Source organism: Pseudophryne corroboree, chromosome 6, assembly GCF_028390025.1.
Source record: "Pseudophryne corroboree isolate aPseCor3 chromosome 6, aPseCor3.hap2, whole genome shotgun sequence".
Taxonomy (NCBI): Eukaryota; Metazoa; Chordata; class Amphibia; order Anura; family Myobatrachidae; genus Pseudophryne; species Pseudophryne corroboree.
The window spans coordinates 571370047-571397111 of NC_086449.1; the positions used below are offsets into that span (position 1 = coordinate 571370047).

General features: G+C 46.1%; 1 protein-coding gene across 2 annotated transcripts in view; it reads right to left on the minus strand.

Annotated features, from left to right (window-relative positions):
• ANO4 (anoctamin 4) overlaps positions 1–27065 on the minus strand; it is a 416268-nt gene that overhangs the window by 823 nt on the left and 388380 nt on the right. For both annotated transcript variants that reach the window (XM_063927829.1, XM_063927830.1), the window contains 2 exons: positions 26944–27049; positions 9563–9785 (listed from right to left, as the gene is read on the minus strand). In XM_063927829.1, coding sequence (XP_063783899.1) covers positions 9594–9785; positions 26944–27049 — 298 coding nt within the window. In that variant the 3' untranslated portion in view covers positions 9563–9593. The remainder of the gene's footprint in view (positions 1–9562; positions 9786–26943; positions 27050–27065) is intronic.

Sequence of the window (27065 nt, forward strand, 5' to 3'; positions counted from 1 at the left end):
CCCTGGAATGTGATATCTGGTGTAAAGTCTAGTATGCAGAGCCATACCCTCCAACTGTACCTATTTAATAGGTACAGTACCTTTTTTTTATGGTCTGTACCGATTTTTGGCTCTGCAAACTTCCATTGAAAGTATAGGAAAAGGGTTCTAATTTGTACCGATTTTCATGTGTAAAATGCTGGAGGGTATGCAGAGCCGTGTGTGTGTGTGTGTGTGTGTGTGTGTGTGTGTGTGTGTGTGTGCAGAAATGGTGGCACTCAGAGTCTTAAAGAAAGATGCAAACCGTGCTTGAATTAAAGCACGGTTTGCATCTTTCTTTAAAACTCTGAGTGCCACCATTTCTGCACACATACATTGGGTCGCTGTACCCTTGGGAGGCACCAGAGCACTTACTTCTTTTGGATTAGAGACACTAGTGCCGGATAGTCGGATCCATATATATGAATATAATATATATATATAAATATATGTGCCGTAACTAGACATTTTAGCTCCGTGTTCAAGAAACAGCATTAACGCCCCCCCCCTTATTCAAAATTGGGCCAGTGCGCGCCATGGGCGCGCGCCAACAATATAGGGGTGTGGCTTCATGGGGAAGGGGTGTGGCCGCAAAATAATACCAATTCATATTACGCTGCACAGTAGTCTCCATTATTCAAATTATGCCGCACAGTAGCTCAAGTACACCAGGTAGAGCCCCTTTTACACATTACGCCTGGTAGAGTCCCCTTTTTACACATTACGGCAGGCAGAGTCCCCTTTTTACAGAGTACGGCAGGCAGAGTAACCGGTTTACACAGTACGGCAGGCAAAGTCCCCCCTTTACACAGTACGGCAGACAGAGCCCCCTTTTTACACATTACGGCAGATAGAGTCCCCTTTTTACATAGTATGGCAGACAGAGTCCTCTTTTTACACATTACGGCAGACAGAGGGGGTCATTATGACCCGATCGCACACTGCAGTTTATCGCAGCGGTGCAATCAGGTCAAAACTGCGCATGCGCCGGCGCCGCAGTGCGCCGGCGCATGCCAGATGGTCGAAGACCAGGAGCAGCGACGAGCAACTCCCGGCCAGTGCAGCCGCGTCCGTAAGTGCCCGCTGCGGAGGGTGGCCGCAAGGACCGGGGGCCCACTGGAGCAAATGGGGAGGGGGTAAGTCCGTTATGGATATAAATTCACTGTATGTCACTGTAGCTTTGTCTGAGGAAGGGGAAACTATCCCCGAAGCGTTACAAATAAAGCACGTCCCACGGGGCTTTTATGCATAATATGATGATTGCCTAAGAAGTCTCTGAGTGCCGCCTAGTACCTTGAAACTCTGTATATATGTGTTTGTGTTCACAACAGCACTATCTCCACATGCGGCACGCCTTGGCATAAATGTAACAAATCTCATGGGCTAGTTGAATAACGTTTCAGTGCCCCCTTTATTAAATCGGCCAGATGAAAGTGCATTTATTACATTTATGCCAAGGAGTGCCGCACGTGGAGATAGTGCTATATATATATACAGGTATATATATATATAATTATAATATTACAGGTTGAGTATCCCTTATCCAAAAGAACACACTTTTGGTTCCCCTACTGAGATAATGACACATATACAGGTTGAGTATCCCTTATCCAAAACGCTTGGGACCAGAGGCATTTTGGATATCGGACTTTTCCGTATTTTGGAATAATTGCATACCATAATGAGATATCATGGTGATGGGACCCAAGTCTAAGCACAGAATGCATTTATGTTTCATATACACCTTATACACACAGCCTGAAGGTAATTTTAGCCAATATTTTTAATAACTTTGTGCATTAAACAAAGTGTGTGTACATACACACAATTAATTTGTTTCATATACACCTTATACACACAGCCTGAAGGTCATTTAATACAATATAACTTTGTGTATTAAACAAAGTTTGAGTACATTGAGCCACGGAAAACAAAGATTTCAATATCTCACTCTCACTCCAAAAAGTCTGTATTTCAGAATATTTGGATATGGGATACTCAACCTGTATATCTATATTATATTATATTATATATCTGTATAATATATCTATATATATAAATAATATATAATATATATATATATGTCATTATCTCAGTGGGGGACCCAAAAATGTGGGATTTTAAGATTTGGATAAGGGATTCTCAACCTGTGTATGTATATGTGTGTGTGTTTGTGTGTATATATGTATATATATATATATATATATATATATATATGAGAGAGAGATATGCATGCATACATACATACATACAGTGCATCAGGAAAGTATTCATAGCGCTTCACCTTTTCCACATTTTGTTATGTTATTGCCTTATTCCAAACTGGAATAAATTCATTTTTTCCCTCAAAATTCTACACACAATACCCCATAATGACAGTGTGAAAAAAGTTTTTGTTTGAGATTTTTGCAAATTTATTAAAAATAAAAAACTAAGAAATCACATGTACTGTACATAAGTATTCATCACAGCCTTTGCTCAATGCTTTGTTGATGCATTTTTGGCAGCAATTACAGCCTCAAGTCTTTTTGAATATGATGCCACAGGCTTGGCACACCTATCTTTGGCCAGTTTCACCCATTCCTCTTTGCAGCACCTCTCAAGCTCCATCAGGTTGGATGGGAAGCGTCGGTACACAGCCATTTTCAGATCTCTCCAGAGATGTTCAATCGGATTCAAGTCTGGGCTCCGGTTGGGACACTCATGTTCATTCACAGAGTTGTCCTAAAGCCGCTCCTTTGATATTTTGTCTGTGTGCTTAGGGTCGTTGTCCTGCTGAGAGATGAACCGTCGCCCAGAGTGCTCAGGAGCAGGTTTTCATCCAGGATGTCTCTGTACATTGCTGCATTCATCTTTCCCTCTGTCCTGACTAGTCTCCCAGTTCCTGATGCTGAAAAAACATCCCCACAGCATGATGCTGCCACCGTCATGTTTCACTGTAGGGATGTTATGGGCTTGGTGATGAGCAGTGCCTGGTGTCCTCCAAACATGACGCCTGGCATTCACGCCAAAGAGTTCAATCTTTGTCTCAGACCAGAGAATTTTGTTCTCATGATCAGAGAGTTCTTCAGGTGCATTTTGGCAAACTCCAGGCAGGCTGCCATGTGCGTTTTACTAAGTTGTGGCTTCCGTCTGGCCACTCTACCATACAGGCCTGATTGGTGGATTGCTGCAGAGATGGTTGTCCTTCTGGAATGTTCTCATCTCTCCACAGAGGAATGCTGTAGCTCTGACAGAGTGACCATCCGGTTCTTGGTCACCTCCCTGATTAGGGTCCTTCTCCCCCTATCGCTCAGTTTAGACAGCTGCCCAGCTCTATGAAGAGTCCTGGTGGTTCCGAACTTTTTCCATTTACGGATGATGGAGGCCACTGTGCTTATTAGGACCTTCAAATCAGCAGATATTTTTCTGTACCCTTCACCAGATTTGTGCCTCAAGACAATCCTGTCTTGGAGGTCTACAGACAATTCCTTTGACTGCAATCTTGGTTTGTGCTCAGACATGCACTGTCAAGTGTGGGACCTTATATGGACAGGTGTGTGCCTTTCCAAAGGATGTTCAATCAACTGAATTTACCACAGGTGGACTCCAATTAAGCTGTAGGAAAACCTCAAGGATGATCTGTGAAAACAGGATGAGCTTCAATTTTGAGCTTCATTGCAAAGGCTGTGAAAACTTATGTACATGTGATATTCTTAGTTTTTTATTTTTAATACATTTGCAAAAATCACAACAAAACTTTTTTCACATTGTCATTATGGGGTGTTGTGTGTAGAATTTTGAAGGAAAAAATTAATTTATTCCATTTTGGAATAAGGCTGTAACATAACAAAATGTGGAAAAGGTGAAGCGCTATGAATACTTTCCGGATGCACACATTTGTAGAAAAGCCTAGTATGCAGAGACATATGTATAAAAACCTAGTATGCAAAGTCATACATGTAGAAAAGCCTAGTATGCAGAGCCATACATGTAGAAAAATCTAGTACGCAGAGCCATATTTGTAGAAAAGTCTTGTATGCAGAGACTTATATGTATAAAAGCCAGAGGCGTATCTAGGGTGGGGCAATTAGGGTACTGGGCCTGAGTGCCGTGACAAGTCTGACAGAGGGGGGGGGGGGGGGGAGAGTGCAGCTGGCCAGGTCAGTGTACCCTGTGCAGGGTCTGCCCTGGACATTTCAAGGGTGTTTAATGAATGAAGAGCTCTACCAGCCTCCCACTGCTCCACCTCCGATCTGTATTCTGTACCATCCAGGGGTGGGCGGGTAGTGTGGGACTGGGTAGCCACACCCGATGCCTTTGCTAGGCCAATAGGAGTATGTAAGGGCGGGGATGGGGAAGTAGCCCACGGAGCATCATGGATGGGTGGGATGACCGGACCCCGGAGGCTCTGCACCATGTATGTGTTTTTTTTTTTACATTTACATGTTTGCCATATCAGCAGTTTGCGCCACCACAGGGCCTCGCAGGAGGGAGGAAGGCAGCGGTCCTGCAGGTGTGACAACTCCACGTGTGGGTGAGTGACCACGGCCGGGGATGTTTGCTGATTTGGCGTGCAGCAGCATCCGCCAGGTCACACCACACTGCCTTTTGCTCTCCTCATTGTTGGCTCCACCCCCGCACACTGCTGCGGATGTAAGCTGCTGCGGGTCCTGACTCCCACTCCTCCTCCTTCCCCATGCACGGTTGCACTGACTGGGAGACTTCAGCAGAGCGGAATCGTAATTTCTTACAGCAATTTGGAAATGTTACATTGTACCTACTGTCTCTATCTCTCTCTCTTTCTGACCCTGCTCTCTCTCTCTCTGTCCCTACTGTCTCTCTGACCCTGATCTCTCTCTCTGTACATGTTGTCTCTCTCTGACCCTGCTCTCTCTATCCCTACTGTCTCTCTCTGACCCTACTCTCTCTCTCTGTACCAACTGTCTCTCTCCAACCCTGCTCTCTCTCTCTCTTTGTCCCTACTGTCTCTGACCCTGCTCACTCTCTCTCTCTCTCTCTCTCTCTCTGACCCTGTTCTCTCTCTCTGTGTCCCTACTGTCTCTATATGACCCTGCTCTATCTCTGTACCTGTTGTCTCTCTGACCCTACTCTCTTTCTCTATCTCTCTCAATCCGTACTGTCACTCTCTGACCCTGCTCTCTCTCTCTGTCCCTGCTATCTTTCTCTGGCCCTGCTCTCTCTCTCTGTCCCTACTGTCTCTCTCTCTCTCTCTCTGTCCCTGCTGTCTCTCTTTCCCTGCTCTCTCACTCTTTGTCCCTGTTGTCTTTCTCTCTGTCCCTGTTGTCTTTCTCTCTGTCCCTGTTGTCTTTCTCTCTGTCCCTGTTGTCTTTCTCTCTGTCCCTGTTGTCTTTCTCTCTCTCTATGCCAGATGTCTCTCTTTGACCCTGCTGTCTCTCTCTCTGACCCTGCTGTCTCCCTCTCTCTATTCCTGATGTCTATCTCTGACCCTGCTGTCTCTCTCTGTCCCGGTCTGCCACTCTATATCCCTGCTGTCTCTCTCTGTCCTTGCTGCCTGTCTGTCTGTCCCTGTCAGCCACTGTATATTCCTGCTGTCTCCCTCTGTCCCTGCTGACTCTCTCTCTCTGTCCCCACTGCCTTTTTCTGTCTGTCCCTGCTGTCTCTCTCTCTCTCTCTCTGTCCCCACCAAAGGCGAAACTAGGTTGGGGCGAGCAGCGCATGTGTCCTGGGCGCCATGTCAGGTCTGGCCAGGGACTGTGCACCTGACGACCCATTGCCTATCGGCTATGTTCACCAGTGCCCTATGGACCGGCAAGACCTACAGACTCCCCAGCAGCTCTTCCTCCCCATGTCTTCTACTGAATTAAATCCGCCCCTTGTGATGATGTCACCCCATGCAAAGCTGTGTCAGGGGAAGAAGAACTTTGGTGGAGCTGCGGACTCACGTCGGAGAACGGAGGTAACCACACAGTCTGGCAGAGGAGAGCGATCCAGTCATAGAAACCTTAGATTTTAGGTGAGTATATTTTTTATCCGGCTTTTTTGATGTATTTTTTCTCTGCTTTTCCTCTCCCGCCCATGTCCTCTTCTGTGATCCTGGTCACCCCACAGCCTGTCACGACACTCCCACTGACCCTACTCACAGCCTGTCTCCCCACACCCACTACCCCCACTTACAGCCTGTCACCCCATACCTGCTACTCCCCCTTCTCACTCACAGCCTGTCGCCCCACTCCCATTGACCCCACTCAGAGCCTGTCACCCCATTCCCGTTAGCCCCACTCACAGCCTGTCACCCCACACCTGCTACTCTCTCTCCTCAATCATAGCCTGTCGCCCCACACCTACTGTATGCTTCTGCTGCTTCTGTCCCTACTGTATGTTTCTGCTGCCTCTGTGTCACTACATCCCTGCTACTTCTGTCCATACTTCCCTGCTGCCTCTCTCTGTCCCTACATCCCCGCTGCCTCTCATGGTCTGTCCCTACATCCCTGCTGCCTCTCCCTCTCTCTCTGTCCCCACATCCCTGCTGCCTCTCTTACTGTCCCTGCTGCCTCTCTCCCTCTGTCCCTACATCCCTGCTGCCTTTCTCTCTGTCCCTGCTGCCTTTTTGTCTCCATCCCTACGTCCCTGGTGCTTTTGTCCCTGCTGCCTCTCTCTGTCCCTATGTCCCTGCTGCCTCTCTCTGTCCCTACATCCCTGCTGCCTCCCTGTCTGTCCCTATTTCCCTGCTGCCTCTCTCTGTCCCTACTGCCTCTCTCTCTGTCCATATGTCCCTGCTGCCTCTCTCTGTCCCTACATCCCTGCTGCTGCTCTGTCACTGCTGTCTCTCTGTCCCTGCTGTCACTCTCTCCTTGTCCCTGCGGCCACTCTGTCTCTATGCCCCTGCTGTCACTCTCTGTCTCTGTGTCCCTGCTGTCACTCTCTGTCTCCCTGCTGGCACTCTTTGTGTCTGGATCCCTGCTGCCTCTCTGTCTTCCTGCTACCACTCATTGTGTCTGGGTCCCTGCTGCCACTCTCTCTCTCTCTCAGTCCCTGCTGCCACTCTCTCTCTGGGTCCCTGCTGCCACTCTCTCTCGCTCTCTGGGTCCCTGCTGCCACTCTCTCTCTCACTCTGGGTCCCTGCTGTCACACTCTGTGTCTGTGTCCCTTCCATCACTCTTTGTCTCTGTGTCCCTTCAACCACTAGAGCTGGATGCTGCCGGTGTGGGAGCAGGAGCAGCTTGTTGGTTGGATTGTGTATTTGTGCCCTGTGTGGCATAATGTGTATTTATGCCCTAATGTGTGTATGGAGTACTACTACTGTGTGGCATGATGTGTATAATGGGTACTGTTGGCATAATATTTATATGGGGTACTACTACTGTGTGGCATAACATGTATGTAAATGTTTTGGGGTTTTTTGTATTCCATTCTGAAAGCCGTTTTATGGCCCTCATTCCGAGTTAGCTGCTTTTAGCAGCTTTACACACGCTAAGCCGCCGCCTAATGGGAGTGAATCTTAGCTTCTTAAAATTGCGAACGAAAGATTCGCAATATAGCGAAAAGACATCTCTGTGCAGTTTCTGAGTAGCTCGAGACTTACTCGGCATCTGCGATCAGTTCAGTGCTTGTCGTTCCTGGTTTGACGTCATAAACACACCCAGCGTTCGCCCAGACACTCCTCCGTTTCTCCAGCCACTCCCGCGTTTTTCCGCACACACCCATAAAACGGCCAGTTTCCGCCCAGAAACACCCACTTCCTGTCAATCACATTACGATCACCAGAACGAAGAAAAAACCGTGAGTAAAAAACCTAACTGCATAGCAAATTTACTTTGCGCAGTCGCACTGCGGACATTGCGCATGCGCACTAAGCGGAAAATCGTTGCGATGCGAAAAAATTTACCGAGCGAACAACTCGGAATGACCCCCTATATCAATTAACCAGTTTGTATATCTATAGAGGATCATGCTTTTATAGATTTGTTGGGGTTTTTTTGTGTTTTTTTTTGGGGGGTGCACCGTTTTTCATCTTGCCATGGGCTCCAAAAAGCCTAGTTACACCTCTGATATAAGCCTAGTATGCAGAGCCATACATGTAGAAAAGTCTAGTACGCAGAGCCATATTTGTAGTAACGTCTAGTATGCAGAGCCATATTTGTAGAAAAGCCTAGTATGCAGAGTCATATTTGTAGAAAAGTCTAGTATGCAGAGCCATATTTGTAGAAAAGCCTAATATGCAAAGCCATATTTGTAGAAAAGTCTAGTATGCAGAGACATATATGTAGAAAAGTCTAGTATGCAGAGCCATATTAGTAGAAGTGTCTAGTATGCAGAGCCATATATGTAGAAAAGTCTAATATGCAGAGTGATATCTACTGTAAAGTCTAATATGCAGAGCCATATGTGTAGAAAAGTCTAATATGCAGTGCCATATGTGTAGAAAAGTCTACTATGCAGAGCCATGTGTGTAGAAAAGTCTAATATGGAGATCCATATCTGTAATGTTAACATGCTAATGGGGAAGGTTGAGTAGTTGCTGAAATTGCAGGTAATTACTTTTTAAAAAAAGTATTGAAAATAGCTTGGGGCACACGTGACTCAGGGTCCAAGGTAACTGTGATTTCCTAGCTAAATAAATATCAGTATATCATTTTGTGTGTGTGTGGATTACTACAATGCTTTTGATAAATATACCTTTTTGTTTCAATTCCACCAATATTTTCTCACTATATGTGTAACTTCTAGATGTTTTCCATGTATTACAATTGTCTAATCATCTCTTCTTTGAGGAGGTTCTTCCCTCCATATACGTGCACTACTGCCAGTTGTCCAGAGAACACACATTTTCTATGCCAGACATTTCTTCCCAGATACTAAGCAGTTATTTGAGCATTTTTCCATCTATTCTACCTTCTCATTGGCTGCCTTTACCCAGTACCAGTGGCTGTGTGCAAAGAGAAGGAGCAGACACATACGGTCATGAATTAAGATGGTCTCCCTGCCAATGTACCATAAGACACTTGACTAAAAAATATATTGTAAACATGAATTTCTTAATAGAAAGTTCCTCTATAAGAAAATAAAAATAGCCATTTAAAAAACAAACAAAAAAAACCCACAGAACCTGAATGTGATATTGGACATCACTGAGAATACACATTTGTGATTTCCAAATAAAACGAGTACTTTAGACATGAAGTAACATGCCTTGAAAGACAGTAGTCATGACAAGTGAAGTACTGCCACTACGCTTACAGTGGCCACCACTTTCTACACAGTAAAACCTGCTTTTACTAAATGAATGGTTACTTATACAGAATGGGCGGGATGTAACGAAGGATGCCGGCCGAATTCAGATTTTTTTTAAAGGGGCAATCATGTTCAAGGCTAAACCATGCCTTGTACAGGATTGCCCCTTTAAAAAAAAGTCTGAGTTCATCCAGCATCCCGCATGTTGTGCAATATGTCAGTATTATGGTCTCTCAGGCCTACAGACCCTGTGTGACAGCTTGTGGCGGTATAGATGATATAGTGTAAGTACTGTAATGTACTGTACACTGGCGCCCCAGCACACTGCAGTTGTCAGCAGTAATTATACCTTGGTAAATATTATCTCTCTTCATTCCCAATTAGGGCCACTCGTTATGCTGATATTTCTCATTTTTCTTCCTCTCTTTCTTCTCCTTTTGTACTCTCTCCAGTTCTGCTTCATACATCATTTCTTGTATAAGGTATTTTTCTCTTCGCATTCGATCCCTCAAGTCTTTAGGAAGGTCTGGTATCAGGTAGGAGATCAGATTCTTTATGCAAAAGACCAGATGCTGTAACACAAAATGTGTAATATGATGTATTTATAAAACAGCAGACATATTCTACACAATGCGGAGAAGCCTACAGTAGGTAATACACACACATGCAGTGGGATGTCATGGCGTCTGAGTTTGCTGGAGGTGCGGGATGCCATTACATCCTGCCGTTACTGTACAGTGTAAAAATCCACTATTTTCATATTCACATAATTCCTTAATTTAGCATCACACGTCTTTTACTTAATTTACTCTTATACATACATAATATATATATATATATATATATATATATACACACATATATGTAGATATATTTATTAATCCACTCCCAACCAAAAAAATGTTGTTACATAAAATACTAACAATCCCTGAAATGATCCAATGTAATCCATTTTAATTCATTATGATCACTTACTCAATCTCTTACTTTATTATTCATTTTTCCATAACGTTTGCACATGATATCTTCTGACCCATCACCAAATATCCTTCTAATATGAAAACACCATAATAAATAACACACACTGGGCGATATTCAATTGATTATCGCAATGCAGGCAACTGAATAATTCCGGGCACTCAATCCCAGTGCTACTCAACATTACACTTAATTGAATTGCCACCAATGAGGTGAAACAATCTCCTTGCTGTAGACTGATTTTAACATATTTGGTTGTTATCGCTTTACATTATTCACAGCTTCTGAGATTGCTGACTTATTTTGGTGCCCAGCTGTGGCAAATCAAGGGGATAGATTAAATTAAACTTGCACTTACCTTCACGTAGGACATCCGTTCCCAGTCCCCCCCACATACACACACCCTCCTGATCCAGTACAATGTTGCTATGTGGGACCACAGGCACGCTGCACTTGTGTGCATCATGTAGCTTGGAGAAATGCATTGTATTTTACTAGCGGCTCTAATTTGTGTTTTATATTTATTGTTATGTATCATATATAGCACACATAAAATGTGTGTGTGTGTGTGTGTGTGTGTATATATATATATACACATACATACATACATACATACATTTCTGCACACAAAAGCACATTATATACACATATTTGGGAGTGCTGCTGGTGTGTCATTGTAAGCGCCTGGGTTCTCAGACGCACAGCCACAAGCAGAGCTGGCCGTGGTCCGACGGAGTCTCGGTGATGCAGCTGACGGTGGCATATAAGGGCGCACCAATCGTTACTACAACATGCACAGGTGCTAAAAGTGGGTGTCTCAGTCCTTGACCATTTGGGCGGAGGGATGTACACAAGGGAAGGAGTTTATAATGGTATTTGCACAACTTGCAGATGGGAGTCTGCCAATACTGTACATGCTGCTGTGTGTAATTTTGCGTGTTGCTCAGGTTTAGGCCCATAGTGTGTGTATGTATATAGGGACGTGCGGTGAGGAAAATGGCTCAGGAGGCACTGGCTAGTAGCAGAGCCAGATTTACACACAATATATGAGCCAGAGTGTACATCTGGGCATTATATACAGGTACAGCAGTATAAACTCCAGGAAATTTGATGGGTTTTGATCAGAGATGGGCAGAAAAGATAGGTGGGAGGCACTGCCTCACCTGCCATAGACTTTTTACTCCAGAGTTTTGAGTATAAAAATTATTAGAATAATACAAAGAAGATATTTCTAACATATTCTTTTTGTATTTATTTGTATACTTTATGCAGTAAAAACTCTGGCACAAACGTTAGTATGACAGGAAAGGCTCTGCCTCACACCACCGCACGTCACTGTAAAATATAAGTGTGTAAGGGACAAGGTCGGTGTTAGGTTTATTGGCACCCTAGGCAAACCTTTAGCCTACTGAACCCAGGAAGGTGGTGATTGGGTGTCAGATCTGGGATCTGTTTTTTAATGCAACCAGAAGGGGGTAGGGGTTATTTCTAGTAGAATTTTGTTTTTAACGGTGAAGAAAAATGTCTTGGGTACGATATCCCAGCAGTTGAAATCCCGACAGTCAGGATGTCCACAGCGGCATCCCAGCGTTCCAAATCTTAATAGAGACTGGTAAATATTTTAACCCCAACTCTAATACTAACCCCCCCCCCCCCCACAGCCTAACTGCAACCCCCCCCCCTCCTGCAGCCTGACCCTAACCAAGCCCCCCAACCCCATAGCCTAAACTTAACTGCACCCCCCACACTGCAGCCTAATTGGTAACCGCCCCTCCCCCCGCAGCCTAACTCTAATTCTCCCCCTAGTGCCTTACCCTATTACTGTCGGGATTCTGACAGTCAGGATCCAGACTGACGGGATCCTGACTCCATGCCATGCATTGTCTGTCGCTCATTAGAAGTCTCAGCTTAGCCAGATGGGGCTGGTAGGTGATTAATTTTTTTACATAACTATCTTTAAAAAATTCCAATAGCTATTTAAACCATACCCACTACAACAGTTTTTGCCACACCCATTTTACCTTTGTGAGAACTGTTAGAATAGGAGGGCCACTTGTTTTTGTCTGCCCCTAGACTGCAAGTTGTAAGCAAGCCCTGCTTGTTTACCATAATGAATGCACTGGAGCAGAAATATTTTTTAGCTGTTTTATTCCCCACTTATCCTCCATGGCCAAAAACAGGTCGGTAACCTTTCTGTATTCAATACCTTGTCATCTGCTCTTAATGCTCCGTTCAGCCAGCACTACTGACAGGGGGGCAGATGTATTAACCTGGAGGAGGCATAAGGATATGATAACCCAGTGATAAGTGCAAGGTGATAAACGCACCCGCCAGTCACCTCCTAAATGTCAATTTACATATTGGAGCTGATTGGCTGGTGCGTTTATCACCTTGCACTTATCACTGGTTTATCACTTCCATATGCCTTCTCCAGGTTAATACATCTGCCCCAATGTGAGTTGGGTGCAGGGGAGATGGGCCCCCTAAGTCTCTGGATACCAACGCAATTCCACCCCCACCCCTACACTACAGTTATGCGTCGCCCCTAGTTGTCAATAAGAATGAAGGACAGGAATTGAATTCGAGAGAGTGATATTTATGATATATTTCTGCAGCGGGGTACACTGTGTTCCACAGGAAATACATCGGGGTGTAGAGTGGATCTTGATCCAGAGGCACCAACAGGCTATAGCTTTAGGCTGTCCCAGGATGCATTGGGGCCTCCTCTGTAACCTCGCCTCCAGGCACTATGAGCTCAGTTTTTCAGTTGGTGCTGCAGCAGCAGGTCACCATAACAGGAGGGCTGCACTGGGCAGCCCTGAAAAAGCTTTTTCTGACAGAAAATTTCTTCAAAACTGGGCTGTCAGCGCTGTATTTCATGGTGACACTTCAGAGCTGCAGCTCCATTACCTCCCAAGCGGCGTCGCATACTCCCGCAGCCTGCTCCTGGGTACTTGCGGTGGAGACTCTCCGGCTTTAGGCACACATTGTCGCAGATGCTCTCCTGGTTCGCGTGGCTGCTACAGGGAGGAGTTAAGAGGGTCCCCCAGGCGGGACCCGCCATTAAATCGTGTTCCGATCACGTCTAAGGAGATGGACTGCGACGCTGGCGTGGACACTGTCACCGCGCAGGGACCCCACTATATCCACCAGAGCATAGGAGTACAGGTCGGGTGTACTAACGCCCCTGTTAGTAAGGCTCCATAGTACCATTGGTGAGGCCCAGCATAGGGGAGTCGGCGCTTGACCTGTAGCCCCTCACCGGCCCAGGGCGACATCTACTGCAGATATTCCCGCCCTGGAGCTTCCTCATACTCTACCTTACACCCTGACTGAGACGCTGGGCGCCATCTTAGGTGTAGCTGCGGCTGGTCTCCGGGACTGCAGGGCAAGGTCTCCCTTGCAAAGCCGCCTGTATACAGCGCTGTGACTTTACAAACACTTGAGTATTCTACATGTCTTCTTTATACAGATAGCATTAGTTAAGAAAAAGTGTACCGATTACAGAATATATTGTACGAGTATTCTGATATATGCCTCCGGTCTAGGACCGCAATGTGTTTTTTATATATATACAGGTTGAGTATCCCATATCCAAATATTCCGAAATACGGAATATTCCGAAATACGGACTTTTTTGAGAGAGACTGAGATAGTGAAACCTTTGTTTTTTGATGGCTCAATGTACACCAACTTTGTTTAATACTCAAAGTTATTAAAAATATTGTATTAAATGACCTTCAGGCTGTGTGCATAAGATGTATATGAAACATAAATTAATTGTGTGAATGTACACACACTTTGTTTAATGCACAAAGTTATAAAAAATATTGGCTAAAATTACCTTCAGGCTGTGTGTATAAGGTGTATATGTAACATAAATGCATTCTGTGCTTAGACTTAGGTCCCATCGCTATGATATCTCATTATGGTATGCAATTATTCCAAAATACGGAAAAATCCGATATCCAAAATACCTCTGGTCCCAAGCATTTTGGATAAGGGATACTCAACCTGTATATATATATATATATATATATATATATATATATAAAATATTGTGGCAGAGACAGCATTTGTCCATGTGAAAGTAATGTGGAGGATACAGACCAGGTTTTGGAAGAAGTAGCAGAATCCTAGGTGTGTGATCAGCAGCACCTGGGATTTCCTGATATAAGGGTTTCCAGGTCAGAGTCACCTTGCTCTTGACGGTGGACTAGCTACCCAAGTGATAGGCCGGTTTGTGTGGGTTAGACTAGGGACCACTGGAGCCTGCCATGCTGAGAGTGCCTGTATGCTACTGCCTGTAATGCCGACTGCATATGGATTTACCTTGCTATGTGGTGACTTGCTGTTCAAAATAAACACCAAAAGTGTTCATCTGAGTCCCCGTGTTTGTGATTCTCGTCACACGTGCTGTAGAATGCGAGCAAGGACACGGTGTACAGCAGAAACTGTTGGTAAGCATATCAGTGTTTAAACTGCAAGTTTTCCCTTTTCTTTCCTTCCTCTCTGGTTATGCAGTGCAAGTGGCAGCCTTAAAGGGCCATAGCATTATAGGCAGACTGTTTGCTGTTATGTGTTAAATAGCCAGCAAAAAAGATGGATGTCGGCCTGGACTGTTTGATAAGCCTGGCACATTATATTAAACCTCCTAGATTTGTCCTTAAAGGGGCCATGCAGGGTAATATGGAGGAGTTACTAAAACAATTTGCTGAACTTGCAGCTGGGCAACAAACCCAGATTCAGATGTTACATGAGGGGCAACGAATCCAGGCTGAAAGACAGCAAATTTAAATTCAAATGTTGTGCGATGAGTTAAAAGAGCAAAAAAAATAATCTGAGCCAGAGCGGGAAAGGCTACTAAAGCGCACCACAGCAGATGATATAGAGGCATTCCTTTGAGCGCACGGCCACACAGTTGGGATGGCCTGCGGAGGAATGGTCTGACAGGCTGGCTCCCTGTTTAACAGGGGAGGCAGAGCGGGCATATGTGGACATGACTGTGGCTGAGGCACGCTCCTATCCAGGCCTGAAAAAGGCTATACTGGATAGGATTGGAGTGACGGGGCCCAACAAAGCCCAAGAATTCCATGACTGGCGGCTGGAGGGCTCGGAGACTCCCAAGATTCAGCTGGCCAAACTAGCCCGACTGGCAAGGGCCTGGTTGCAGCCGGATAAAAACTCTGCAGTACAAATTGCACTGGGCCAGGCTATGCGGCTGTTAGACCACTCGGTCAGGCTGACCCCCAGACATTTGAGGAGTTGGCAGTGGTGATTGAGCAGCACCTGACGCTGGGAAAGCTGAATAAAGCCAGGTCACCTAAACCCAGAACTCAGGTCCCAGTAGTAAAACCAAAGGCTCCGCCTTCCTTGGTGTGCTTTGAGTGCGGCGAGCCTGGTCATGTGCGGCAGGACTGCCCGAAACAGGGCGAGCCAATGGATTGCAGTGCGGGAAAATGGAGCAGGGCATTGGTCAACATGGCGGCGGGGGTATCCCAAGCAGAGTCTTCCCTTTTCTGGGTGCAGGTACAGGTGGAAAGTCGGGAGATTTGGGCCCTGGTGGATACCGGCAGTGAGCTCACCATTGTTGTGGTCAACGTGGTTCCTCCGGGAGCTGACAAGGTCCAACCTCCTGTCAGGGTGTTGTCGTTCATGGCTATGTGGAGAAGTGCCCACATGTATACTTACTCCTGACCGTTCAAGGTCGGTCGTTAAAGGTGGTAGCAGCGGTGACCTCCAGACCCTCATATCCACTGATCCTGGGCTGGTACTTTCCATTGCTGCAGGAGCTGGTTACCTGGCATGCTACCAACAAACCGTCAACCACCTAAACAACTCAGAAGCCACAGACCAGCGACTACCAAAGTTTAGCATCCGGGGGAGAAGCTGCCGGTCCCAAACCACCCCAAGAGACTGAGTCCGAGGCCCACTGGAACCCAGTTGGTGAGAAGATATCACTGCAGGACTTTTGGAGAGATCAACGCGATGACAGCAATTTGGTACACGCCTTTGAGACTGTTGAAGTAGTTAACGGCAGGGTAGTTGATGCTTTACCATCCGAGGGTGTACCATATTTTGTTTTGAAAAATGATTTGCTATATTGTGTCGCTACTTTACAAGGGAAAAAGGTAGATGAGCTCTTGGTTCCCCCGGAAACTGGAGCGTTTGTGTGTTAGAAGCTGCCCATACGCATTCGTGGGGTGGCCATCTAGGGGAGGAGAAAACACTCCAACGCATCCAGTTAAGGTTCTTTTGGCCCGCCATCTATGCTTCTGTTAAGAGGTATTGTCAGGAATGCCCAGTCTGCCAGAGGACAGCCCCTCGGCCAGAGTTTAGAGCTCCACTGGTACCCCTCCCTATCATTTCCGTACCTTTTGAGCTAATTGGTATGGATCTGATAGGGCCAGTGGAAAAATCTGCTCGAGGGCACCAATACATATTGGTGGTAGTTGATTATGCCACCAGGTACCCAGAGGCTATAGCCCTGCACAATATGAAATCTAGCACTATTGCTAGAGAACCAGTATACCTGCTTAGGAATACTGAAAGAGGTCTTAACAGACCAAGGTACACCTTTCGTGTCTAAACTCATGAAAGATTTATGTCGGTTGCTAAACGTAAACAGGATTACCACCTCGTCTACCACCAGCAGACAGATGCCTGGTAGAAAGATTTAATAAAACCCTTAAGCAAATGATAAAGAGGACAAGAGAAACGAGATTGGGATCTGCTCCTACATTACTTGATGTTTGCAGTCAGAGAGGTACCCCAATCCTCTACAGGGTTTAGTCCCTTTGAGCTCCTCTATGGGAGACAGCCCAGAGGAATTCTAGATCTCTTAAAAGAAGGGTGGGAAGAACAACCATGCCAGGACCCTAATGTTGTTCAGTCTGTGGCCAAGTTATACGTCCGACTAAGGAAGATTGCGCCACTACTGAACGAACACATGGAAAGGGCCCAACAACGTCAGAAACAGGGGTATGACGTCACCTCAGTCAACCGGTCCTTTGATCCGGGAGACAAAGTGTTAGTGCTGGTGCCCACCACAGAAAGCAAGATGTATGCACAATGGTGGGGCCCTTATGAGATCATCAAGGCAGTGGGACCTGTCAATTACAGGGTCCGACAGGAGGGAAGAATGAGGGAGGTACAGGTCTACCATGTAAACCTGTTGAAACCCTGGAAGAAAATTGCCAATTGGCCCTCTTTGGTAGCTAAAAAGATTTCAGAATTCCAGGTACCCATTGAAGTCACGCTTACTCCTGATCAGATCATCCAACATGATGTTGTGAATCCACCCGGGGTGGTCATTAAACAGAGGCAATATCGCACACCCGAAGCGAAGCGGGCAGCGGTAAAGCAGGAGGTGGTAGGCTGTGTACCTGGGCGAATGACACAGGTAGGGGTGGGCGAGGCAGAGAGCTCGCCTGAAAATAGTGTAGTTTCACCAGGGTGGTTGAATCTAAGGGGGGAGGAGTGTGGCAGAGACAGCATTTGTCCATGTTAAAGTAATGTGGAGGATCCAGACCAGGTTTTGAAAGCAGTAGCAGAATCCCAGGTGTGTGATCAGCAGCACCTGGGATTTCCTGATATAAGGGTTTCCAGAGCAGAGTCACCTTGCTCTTGACGGTGGAATAGCTAGCCAAGTGATAGGCCGGGTTGTGGGGGTTAGACTAGGGGCCACTGGAGCCTATCAAGAGTCTGCCATGCTGAGAGTGCCTGTATGCTACTGCCTGTAATACCGACTGCATATGAGTTTAACTTGCTATGTGGTGAATGGCTGTTCAAAATAAACACCAAAAGTGTTCAACTGTGTCCCCGTGTTTGTGATCCTTGTCACAATATATATATATATATACACACACATATATTAGTTCAGTGCAGTTTTGTTGCAATATAATAATTATCTGCATTGCTAATGTGACTGTATGTGCCTGTATCTGCTGTGAGGTTTCACTTTCAGTGTTTCCCACAGATCTATCACTATATTCTGTACCCTAGGGGACTAGGTGTGTCAGGGTCGTTTATATAGTGCGTCACAGTATTTACCTATTACGTGTATTCTTCTGTGTACTCAGTCACATAATACCGGATTTATTCGCAGGTGTTGTGTACTGGGGACTCAGTCACATACTATCGGATTTATTCGTAGGTATTATACTCTGTCTGGCTTCATCGTACTAAACCACTCTGTGTTGCATTTGTGAACAATTTGTAACAGAAAGGGCAGTATGTCTGAGGACGCTCCTGTATCATGCAGAGCATGCGCCAAGGATTTACCAGAGGGGGAAGCTGTGTATGATGGTCTGTGTACTATGTGCCATACACCTCCTAGTCAGTCAGCGGCTCCTGTAACCAATCAAGAGCCACCCTGGGTCGCGTTCTCAAACCTACTGGGTACTCTAGTGGAGTGACTAACGCCCCCTATGGGACCACCTGTGCCATTACAGCCTCAAATAGTCCCTATGGCCAATCCACCTTGGGCGGACAACCTGTCTAACCAGTTGCAGCAGTTGACTCATTCCGTGGTCAGACAAAAATCTACCCCAGGTCAATCTCGTGTCTGTGGGTCATCTAAGCGGGCTGCTTCCTCCTCACAATCCACAAATCTCTCAGATGTTTCATCTGAAGAAGTGGGGGAACATACTGTACTGTCAGACACTTAATCAGGCGTTTCTGACGAGGATTCTACATTGCAAGTTGACGTCCCTGCTCTAGTGGTTGCTATTAAGCAAATACAGGTTGAGTATCCCATATCCAAATATTCCGAAATACGGAATATTCCGAAATACAGACTTTTTTGAGTGAGACTGAGATAGTGAAACCTTTGTTTTCTGATGCTCAATGTACACAAACTTTGTTTAATACACAAAGTTATAAAAACTATTATATTAAATGACCTTCAGGCTGTGTGTATAAGGTGTATATGAAACATAAATGAATTGTGTGAATGCACACACACATTGTTTAATGCACAAAGTTATTAAAAATATTGGATAAAATTAACTTCAGGCTGTGTGTATAAGGTGAATATGAAACATAAATGCATTCTGTGCTTAGATTTAGGTCCCATCACCATGATATCTCATTATGGTATGCAATTATTCCAAAATACGGAAAAATCCGATATCCAAAATACCTCTGGTCCCAAGCATTTTGGATAAGGGATACTCAACCTGTACTACAAATCACTGATGATGAGGATTCTACTACTGTGGCTAAGAAAACTGATATGTTTAAACGGCAGAAGGTGGTTAAAAGTCTATTAACCAATTCTGACCATTTGGTGGACATCAGGCAGGAGCCCTGGTCTAATACAGGGAAGAAATTGCCTCTGTTTAAACGGGTCTTGGCTCGCTATCCTCTCCCTGCAGAGTTATGTAACAAGTAGGAAAATTCACCGCCAGTGGATTCTCATGTCACCTGCCTAGTGGTGTCATCCACTTTGCCACTCACCACAAAGAACCGACAGATAAGCATGTGGAGGAGTGCCTGAAATCTATTTACTCCCTGACAGGTGCTGTACATAGACCCACTATTGCTGTCTCCTGGGCTGCTAAAGGTATTGAAGCATGGGTTCAGGCAACAGAGGATGAGCTGTCCGAGGATATATCTGACAATGACAGACAATACCTGTCTCACATCACCACCGCCTATTATTATATTCAAGGGTGTGTTGGCGGCCAAGGCGCCAACTACGTCTGTCCTGGCTTGCCGCATTCTGTGGTTGAGGTCATGGAAGATGGATCTGCAGTCCAAAAATACCATGGAGGTACTCCCTTTTAAGTGAGACTTCCTATTTGGGGAAGACCTAAATAAAATTGTGTCTGAACAGGCGGTTGCTAAGACTGCCTTTCTCCCAAATACTAATCCTTCTGCTCAGAAGGCAAAAGGTACCACTTTTCGTTCCTTTCGACCTCAAGGGAAAGCAAAAGGTCAGGCATACCCGAGACAATCTCGTGCTTCATAAACCACTAAGCCCAGGGCGGCCTGTCAGTCTGCTTCTAAACAAGACAAGCCTGCCGCATGACGGGGCGGGCCTTCCCCTGGGGGACCCCAGGGTGGGAGGCTGACTTCTGCAGTACATCCAGGTCTGGTTAAAGACCACTTCAGATGCATAGGTGCGAGAAGTTGTCTCTCACGGGTACGCAGTCTCTTTCAAGAGACATCCCCCTCGCCAGCTTTGCACCACGTTCATCCCTTTGGATTCACTAAAGGCACAAACTCTGCAGCAGGTTGTAAGTTCCCTCCTGGACACAGGAGTGGTAGTGCCGGTGCCTTTGTTCCAAAGGGGCAGTGGTTACTACTCGACCCTGTTTCTAGTCCCGAAACCCAATGGGTCATTCCGGCCTATACTCAACTTCAAATCACTAAACAAGTTTGAGAGAGTGTCCAAGTTCCATATGGAGACACTGCGCTCAATTGCGCTGGCCATGGAACCCGGAGACTATATGGTATCCCTGGATATACAGGATGCGTACCTGCATATACCTATTGCCAAGTCACATAAGCAGTATCTGCGGTTTGCTATTGGCAACCTACACTATGAGTTCCAGGCTCTGCCATTTGGACTGGCTGCGGCTCCTCGGTTCTTCACCAAGGTTATGGCTGTAATGACGGCACATCTCCGTCGCCAGGGAGTCAGGATCCTGCCGTATCTGGACAACTTGCTGATCTTTGCAAACTCCCACGATGTCCTCCTCAGTCATCTACAACTGACGGTAAGCTTCCTACAAGCCCACAGGTGGCTCATCAACTGGAAGAAATCCTTGCTGGTGTCAGCTCAGAGCACGGTGCACCTGGGGGCACTACTGGACACACACAATCAACGTCTGTCACTGTCTCCGGAAAAAGACCTGAAGCTTCAGGACAGGATAAGATGCTTCCTCTGTCACCCCAGATTGTCGATACACTTGGCGATGCAAGTACTTGGCCTGATGGTGTCGGCTTTCGACATGGTAGAGCTCCATTTCATTACCACCCTCTGCAGAGGTTAATCCTTTCCAAGTGGGACGACCTACCTCATCGGATCAGATCTCACATGGTTACCTTGACTCCAGAGGTTCGTCATTCGCTGACCTCGTGGCTACAGGACCAGCAATTGAGCAGGGGCCGTCCCTTTTGGATCCCCGACTGGGTCCTGCTGACGACAGATGCCAGTATGCGAAGATGGGGAGCGGTGTTGGAGCAACACTCTTTCCAGGGTCGTTGGACCAAGGAGGAGTCCCTCCTCCCGATAAACATTCTGGAACTGCGGGCGGTGTTCAATGCGTTAACTCTCGCCCTGCCTCTGGTACAGAAGAGGCCTGTTCAAGTACGGTCAGGCAACGTCACCACGCATACATCAACCATCAAGGCAGCACTCGAAGCCGCATGGCAATGATGGAAGTGTCAAAAATCATTGATGGGCAGAACGCCATGTGCCAGCAGTATCGGCAGTGTTCATTCTGGGTGTCCTCAACTGGGAAGCAGACTTCCTCAGTCGTCAGGACGTACACGTCGGAGAGTGGAGTCTTCCTCCAAAAGTCTTTCAACTCCTAGTGGACTCGTGGGGCCTACAAGAAGTAGACCTGATGGCGTCTCAACACAATCACAAAGTTCCAGTCTTCGGATCAAGGACCAGGGATCCTCAAGCAGCGTTCGTGGAAGCACTAAACATTCCATGGAACTTTCGGCTGCCATACGTGTTCCCTCCAGTGTCACTCCTGCCCAGGGTTTTGCAGAAGTACAAGCACAAAGTAGGAATACTAGTTCTAGTCGCTCCGGTGTGGCCCAGACGGCATTGGTTCTCAGACCTGCAGAGTCTATCGACCGAGCGTCCTCATCTACTTCCTCAATGAACAGACCTCCTCATACAGGGCCCTTGTCTCTATCTAGACTTGGCCAGACTGGCTTTGATGGTGTGGCTCTTGAAGCATCACTTCTGAGAGCCAAAGGATTCTCTGAGGCGGTCATTCAAACTATGTTGAAAGCCCGTAAGCTGACGTCTGCTCAGATCTATTAAAGGTCTGGAATTCTTACTTCACCTGGGGTGCTGATAAGAACTATGATGCGTACAGATTCAAAACATCCAGAATCCTGGCTTTCCTGCAACACGGCCTGGACTTAGGCCTTCGCCTGGCCTCCCTCAAGTTTCACATATCTGCCTTGTCAGTGTGGTTTCAGAGAAAAATTGCGTCTATACCTGACATTCATGCATTCACTCAGGGTGTGTTACGGATTCAGCCTCCCTATGAACCCAGGGGCGGATTGGGACGCCGGGACACCGGGCTAGTTCCTGGTTGGCCGGTCCCATTGTCCCCTTAGCAGGCTGACTCACCCCTCCACCTGGCCTCCGGCCGCGATCGGAGCTCAGCTCCGATCAGGCAGAGCTTGGAAACGGCCCCTGCACACAGTGCACAGCAACTGCCAGTGATGCTGCAGTCCGTGCAGCACTTCCTCATACAGCAAGCTCCGGACTAGGCATGACGTCATGTAGGGGGCGTGGCTAGCACTCGGCACTGCTCTGCTGCAGAGAAGTGACTGAACCGACTACAGGGGCAGAAAGAGGTTCAGTAGCTCAGTGCAAGGTAAAGTACAGTAAGATGTAGTAGAAGAAGGGATGAGGGAGAGGACAGAGAGGTATATGGATTACTAATGAAAATAAAAGTGGAGTGAAAGAAAATAAATTTAGGTGGCAAAGAAAAGTATGTGATAGAGAGAGAGAGAGAGAGAGAGAGAATAAGGCAAGTAAGAGGCTCTATGTCAGGGATTAGGAAGGAAAATATGTCCGTAAGCTATTATGGAGAAAAAGGAAGACAAAATAAATGAGACTAAAGTATAAAGACTAAAGAGGCTTCAAAGAGAGTAAAGAGTCAAGAAAAGGGAACAGGTACTTGCATGTTGTAATATAGAGGGACAGGGACTTACTTGCGGTTGTAATATAAAGTGACAGGGACTTGTGTGTTGTAATATAGAGGGACAAGTATTTGCATGTTGTAATATAGAGAGACAGGTACTTGCGTGTTGTAATATAGAGGGACAGGTACTTGTGTGTTGCAATATAGAGGAACAGGGACTTGCGTGTTGTAATATAGAGAGACAGGTACTTGCGTGTTGTAATATAGAGGGACAGGTACTTGTGTGTTGCAATATAGAGGAACAGGGACTTGCGTGTTGTAATATAGAGAGACAGGCACTTGCGTGTTGTAATATAGAGGGACAGGGACTTGCGTGTTGTAATATAGAGGGACAAGTACTTGTGTGTGTTGTAATACAGAGTGACAGGGACTTAGATGTTGTAATATAAAGGGACAGGGACTTGCATGTTGTAATATAAAGGGACAGGGACTTGCATGTTGTAATATAGAGAGACAGGCACTTGTGAGTTGTAATATAGAGGGATAGGGACATGTGTATGTTGTAATATAGAGGGACAGGGACTTGTGTGTTCTAATATAGCGGGACAGGGACTTGCGTGTGTTGTAATATAGAAGGACAGGGACTTGCGTGAGTTGTAATGTAGAGGGACATGGACTGTTGTACTATAGAGGGACAGGTACTTGCGTGTGTTGTAATATATAGGGACATGTACTTGGGTTTGGTAATATAAAGGGATAAGGATTTGTGTGTTTTCTAACACAGAGGGACAGGGACTTGTGTGTGTTGTAGTATAGAGGGACAGGTACTTGCGTGTTTTGTAATATAGAGGGAAAGGGATATGTGTGCGGTATAATATAGTATGAGTATGTAGTATGAGAGCGTGGGCAGATAAAAAATTAAGGAAACTAAAAAGAGAAATTTGGAGAAAGTAAAGGACGAAGAGTAAAGATAATGAATATTACTATGATAAAATAAAGGAGAGACTATATAATAAGTGAAGTGGAACAAGAGTAAAGTGTAGGGCATGACAGAATGTACAAAGAAGAAAGAGGATAAAAAGTACAGATGAGACAGTGCTGTTCGGTATAATTTACCATCTGTATCCCGACATCGGCATCCTGAGCGGTAGAATGCCGGCAGGGGGTCGAGCAAAACGAAGCCCCTTGCAGGCTCGGTGGCAAGCTTCAATCACCTCAGGTTCTATTCTCCCTCTATGGGTGTTATGGACACCCATAGAAGGGAAATGATCTACTTCACTGGTATACTGGCGGCAGCATGGTGCCCCCCGCCATCGGGATCCCGGCATCGGTATTGTGACAGTCGGGATCTCGACGAGTTAACCGCATACCACAAAATGTAACAAAAATATAGTGTAGGAGCATAAGGAATCTAGCAGAACTAAGGATTCAAGTTCAGAATATGGGATCCCTTGGATTAGTATAACTACACTGGTCAAAACAATAAATGTACCATCGTGGGCTTGCGTCGCTTGCCATACTTCGGGCGGGGCGGCTCGCTCCACTTTGCTTGCCACAGGTTACTGTTCCCATTAGATGTCCACGTGAATAGTGAAACTAATAGACCAGGGTTCCCATGTTCTGAACTTGAGCCAGACTAAGCAATGACCACTGATTAGGACAGTAAAGTACTGTATATAGTGAGAATAGACAAATGCCACCATGGAAGGGTTATGTAGTAGAATTAGCATAAATGGTAGAGGCCTAACTGCAGCAAAAGATGCAAGGACGGCTGTGTCAGGCTCTATGAAGAGTATCCCACCCCTTTCAACATACCCCACCCCTTCAACAGACCCCGCCTCCATTAGGGCTGCTTCCAGAAATTTCCCGGGCTGGTTTTCCATCCCAATCCGCCCCTGTATGAACCTATTGAGTCAGTGGACCTTAAATGGTTCACAGGTCCTGTTTCTGCTGGCCATTGCTAGAAGGGTGTCGGTCTTAGGCACTTTGTCCTGTCATCCACCCTTTCTAATATTCCATCGTGATCGGGCAGTTCTGAGAACTCGCCTAGGTTACTTACCTAAAGTGGTATCATCTTTTCACCTTAACCAAGAGATTGTGGTTCCGGCCTTTATGTCTTCTGACTTGTCCCCCACAGAGCGGTCTTTGGATGTGGTAAGGGCTCTCCATATACAGTATAGGTGGAGAGGACTGCCTCTATCAGGAGGTCAGATACCCTTTTTGTACTGTTTGGTTTCCACAAACATGGCTGGCCTGCGACTTGGCCAGATGGATTAGAATGGTGATTGCACAAGCTTATGAGCAGGCTGGACTTTCAGCTACTCCTGCTATTAAAGCCCATTCTACTCGGTCTGTTGGACCTTCTTGGGCGGCCCGCCGTAGCGCGTCTGCAGAACAATTGTGCAAGGCGGCTACGTGGTCCTTATTGAAAACATTAATTAGGTTCTATGCCTTTGATACTTACACATCCCAGGATGCTTCCTTTAGACACCGGGTTCTCATACCCGCTACAGGGCATCCCCTCCCTTGAGGAACTGCTTTAGGACATCCCCAATGTATTTCCTGTGGAACACAGAGTACCCCGCTGCAGAAAAGAAGAGTTATGGTAGACTTACCATGGTTAACTCTCTTTCTGCGAGATACACTGGGTTCCACAGGGCGCCCACCCTGACGCACCTAGCTACAATGGGTTCGTATGGCATTAGCCGCTGGTCCTTTCTTCTGTCGAGAGAACGTGGTTCTATGTGACTAACATCTGCATCTCTCTTACCTGCTCCTACATTGGACTGGTTTACGAAACTGAGCTCACAGTGCCTGGAGGCGGGGTTACAAATGAGCCCCCAATGCATCCTGGGACAGCTTAAAGCTTTAGCCTGTTGGTGCCTCTGGATCAAGATCTACTCTATACCCCAATGTATTTCCTGTGGAACCCAGTGTACCTTGCAGAAAGAGAGTTAACCATGGTAAGTCTACCATAACTCTCCTTTTTTCATTTATTTTATACTGTCATTTTACAGAGTGGTTGTAAAATTATTCTTTTAAGGGCATTATTTTTGCTGAATAAATGTGGTATTTTTTGTTAAGATAACTGCCTGGTGTAAAAATTCTTCCCATGTTCACAGTATTGGGGTGAGGTAAGTAGCCTGTTAAGCACTGATTTGGTGCAGGTGTCACTGTCAGCTGACTCCAGGTACACCCTGTGTTGTGATACCAACAAAGAGTGGGTTGTTTCTTAGTAATACCAGTTACTACAGGAAACTGTTTGGCATGAAGAAAAAAACAACATACATGGTGGTGGGCACCAGAGACTTTTAGTAAAGTGGCAATATTCTGCCTATAGGGGGTCATTCCGAGTTGTTCGCTCGCAAGCTGCTTTTAGCAGCTTTGCACACGCTAAGCCGCCGCCTACTGGGAGTGAATCTTAGCTTATCAAAATTGCGAACGAAAGATTAGCAGAATTGTGAATAGACACTTCTTAGCAGTTTCTGAGTAGCTCCAGACTTACTCGGCATCTGCGATCAGTTCAGTCAGTTTCGTTCCTGGTTTGACGTCACAAACACACCCAGCGTTCGCCCAGACACTCCTCCGTTTCTCCAGCCACTCCCGCGTTTTTCCCAGAAACGGTAGCGTTTTTTCACACACACCCATAAAACAGCCAGTTTCCGCCCAGAAACACCCACTTCCTGTCAATCACATTACGATCACCAGAACGAAGAAAAATCCTCGTAATGCCGTGAGTAAAATACCTAACTGCATAGCAAATTTACTTGGCGCAGTCGCACTGCGGACATTGCGCATGCGCATTAGCGACTAATCGCTCCGTTGCGAAAAAAAAATAACGAGCGAACAACTCAGAATGACCCCCATGGTGTCTTATCATGCACAAATCAGACAAATCATCACATCTTACCTCAAACACAATGATAAAAGCTAAGCGTGCAGCAAGAACATGCCAAAACTGTAGTGTGTAAGCGTATGGCTCAGAAGCGTGAGGTGGATCTCTGTAGTCTCGGTACCTTAAAAACATAGAAC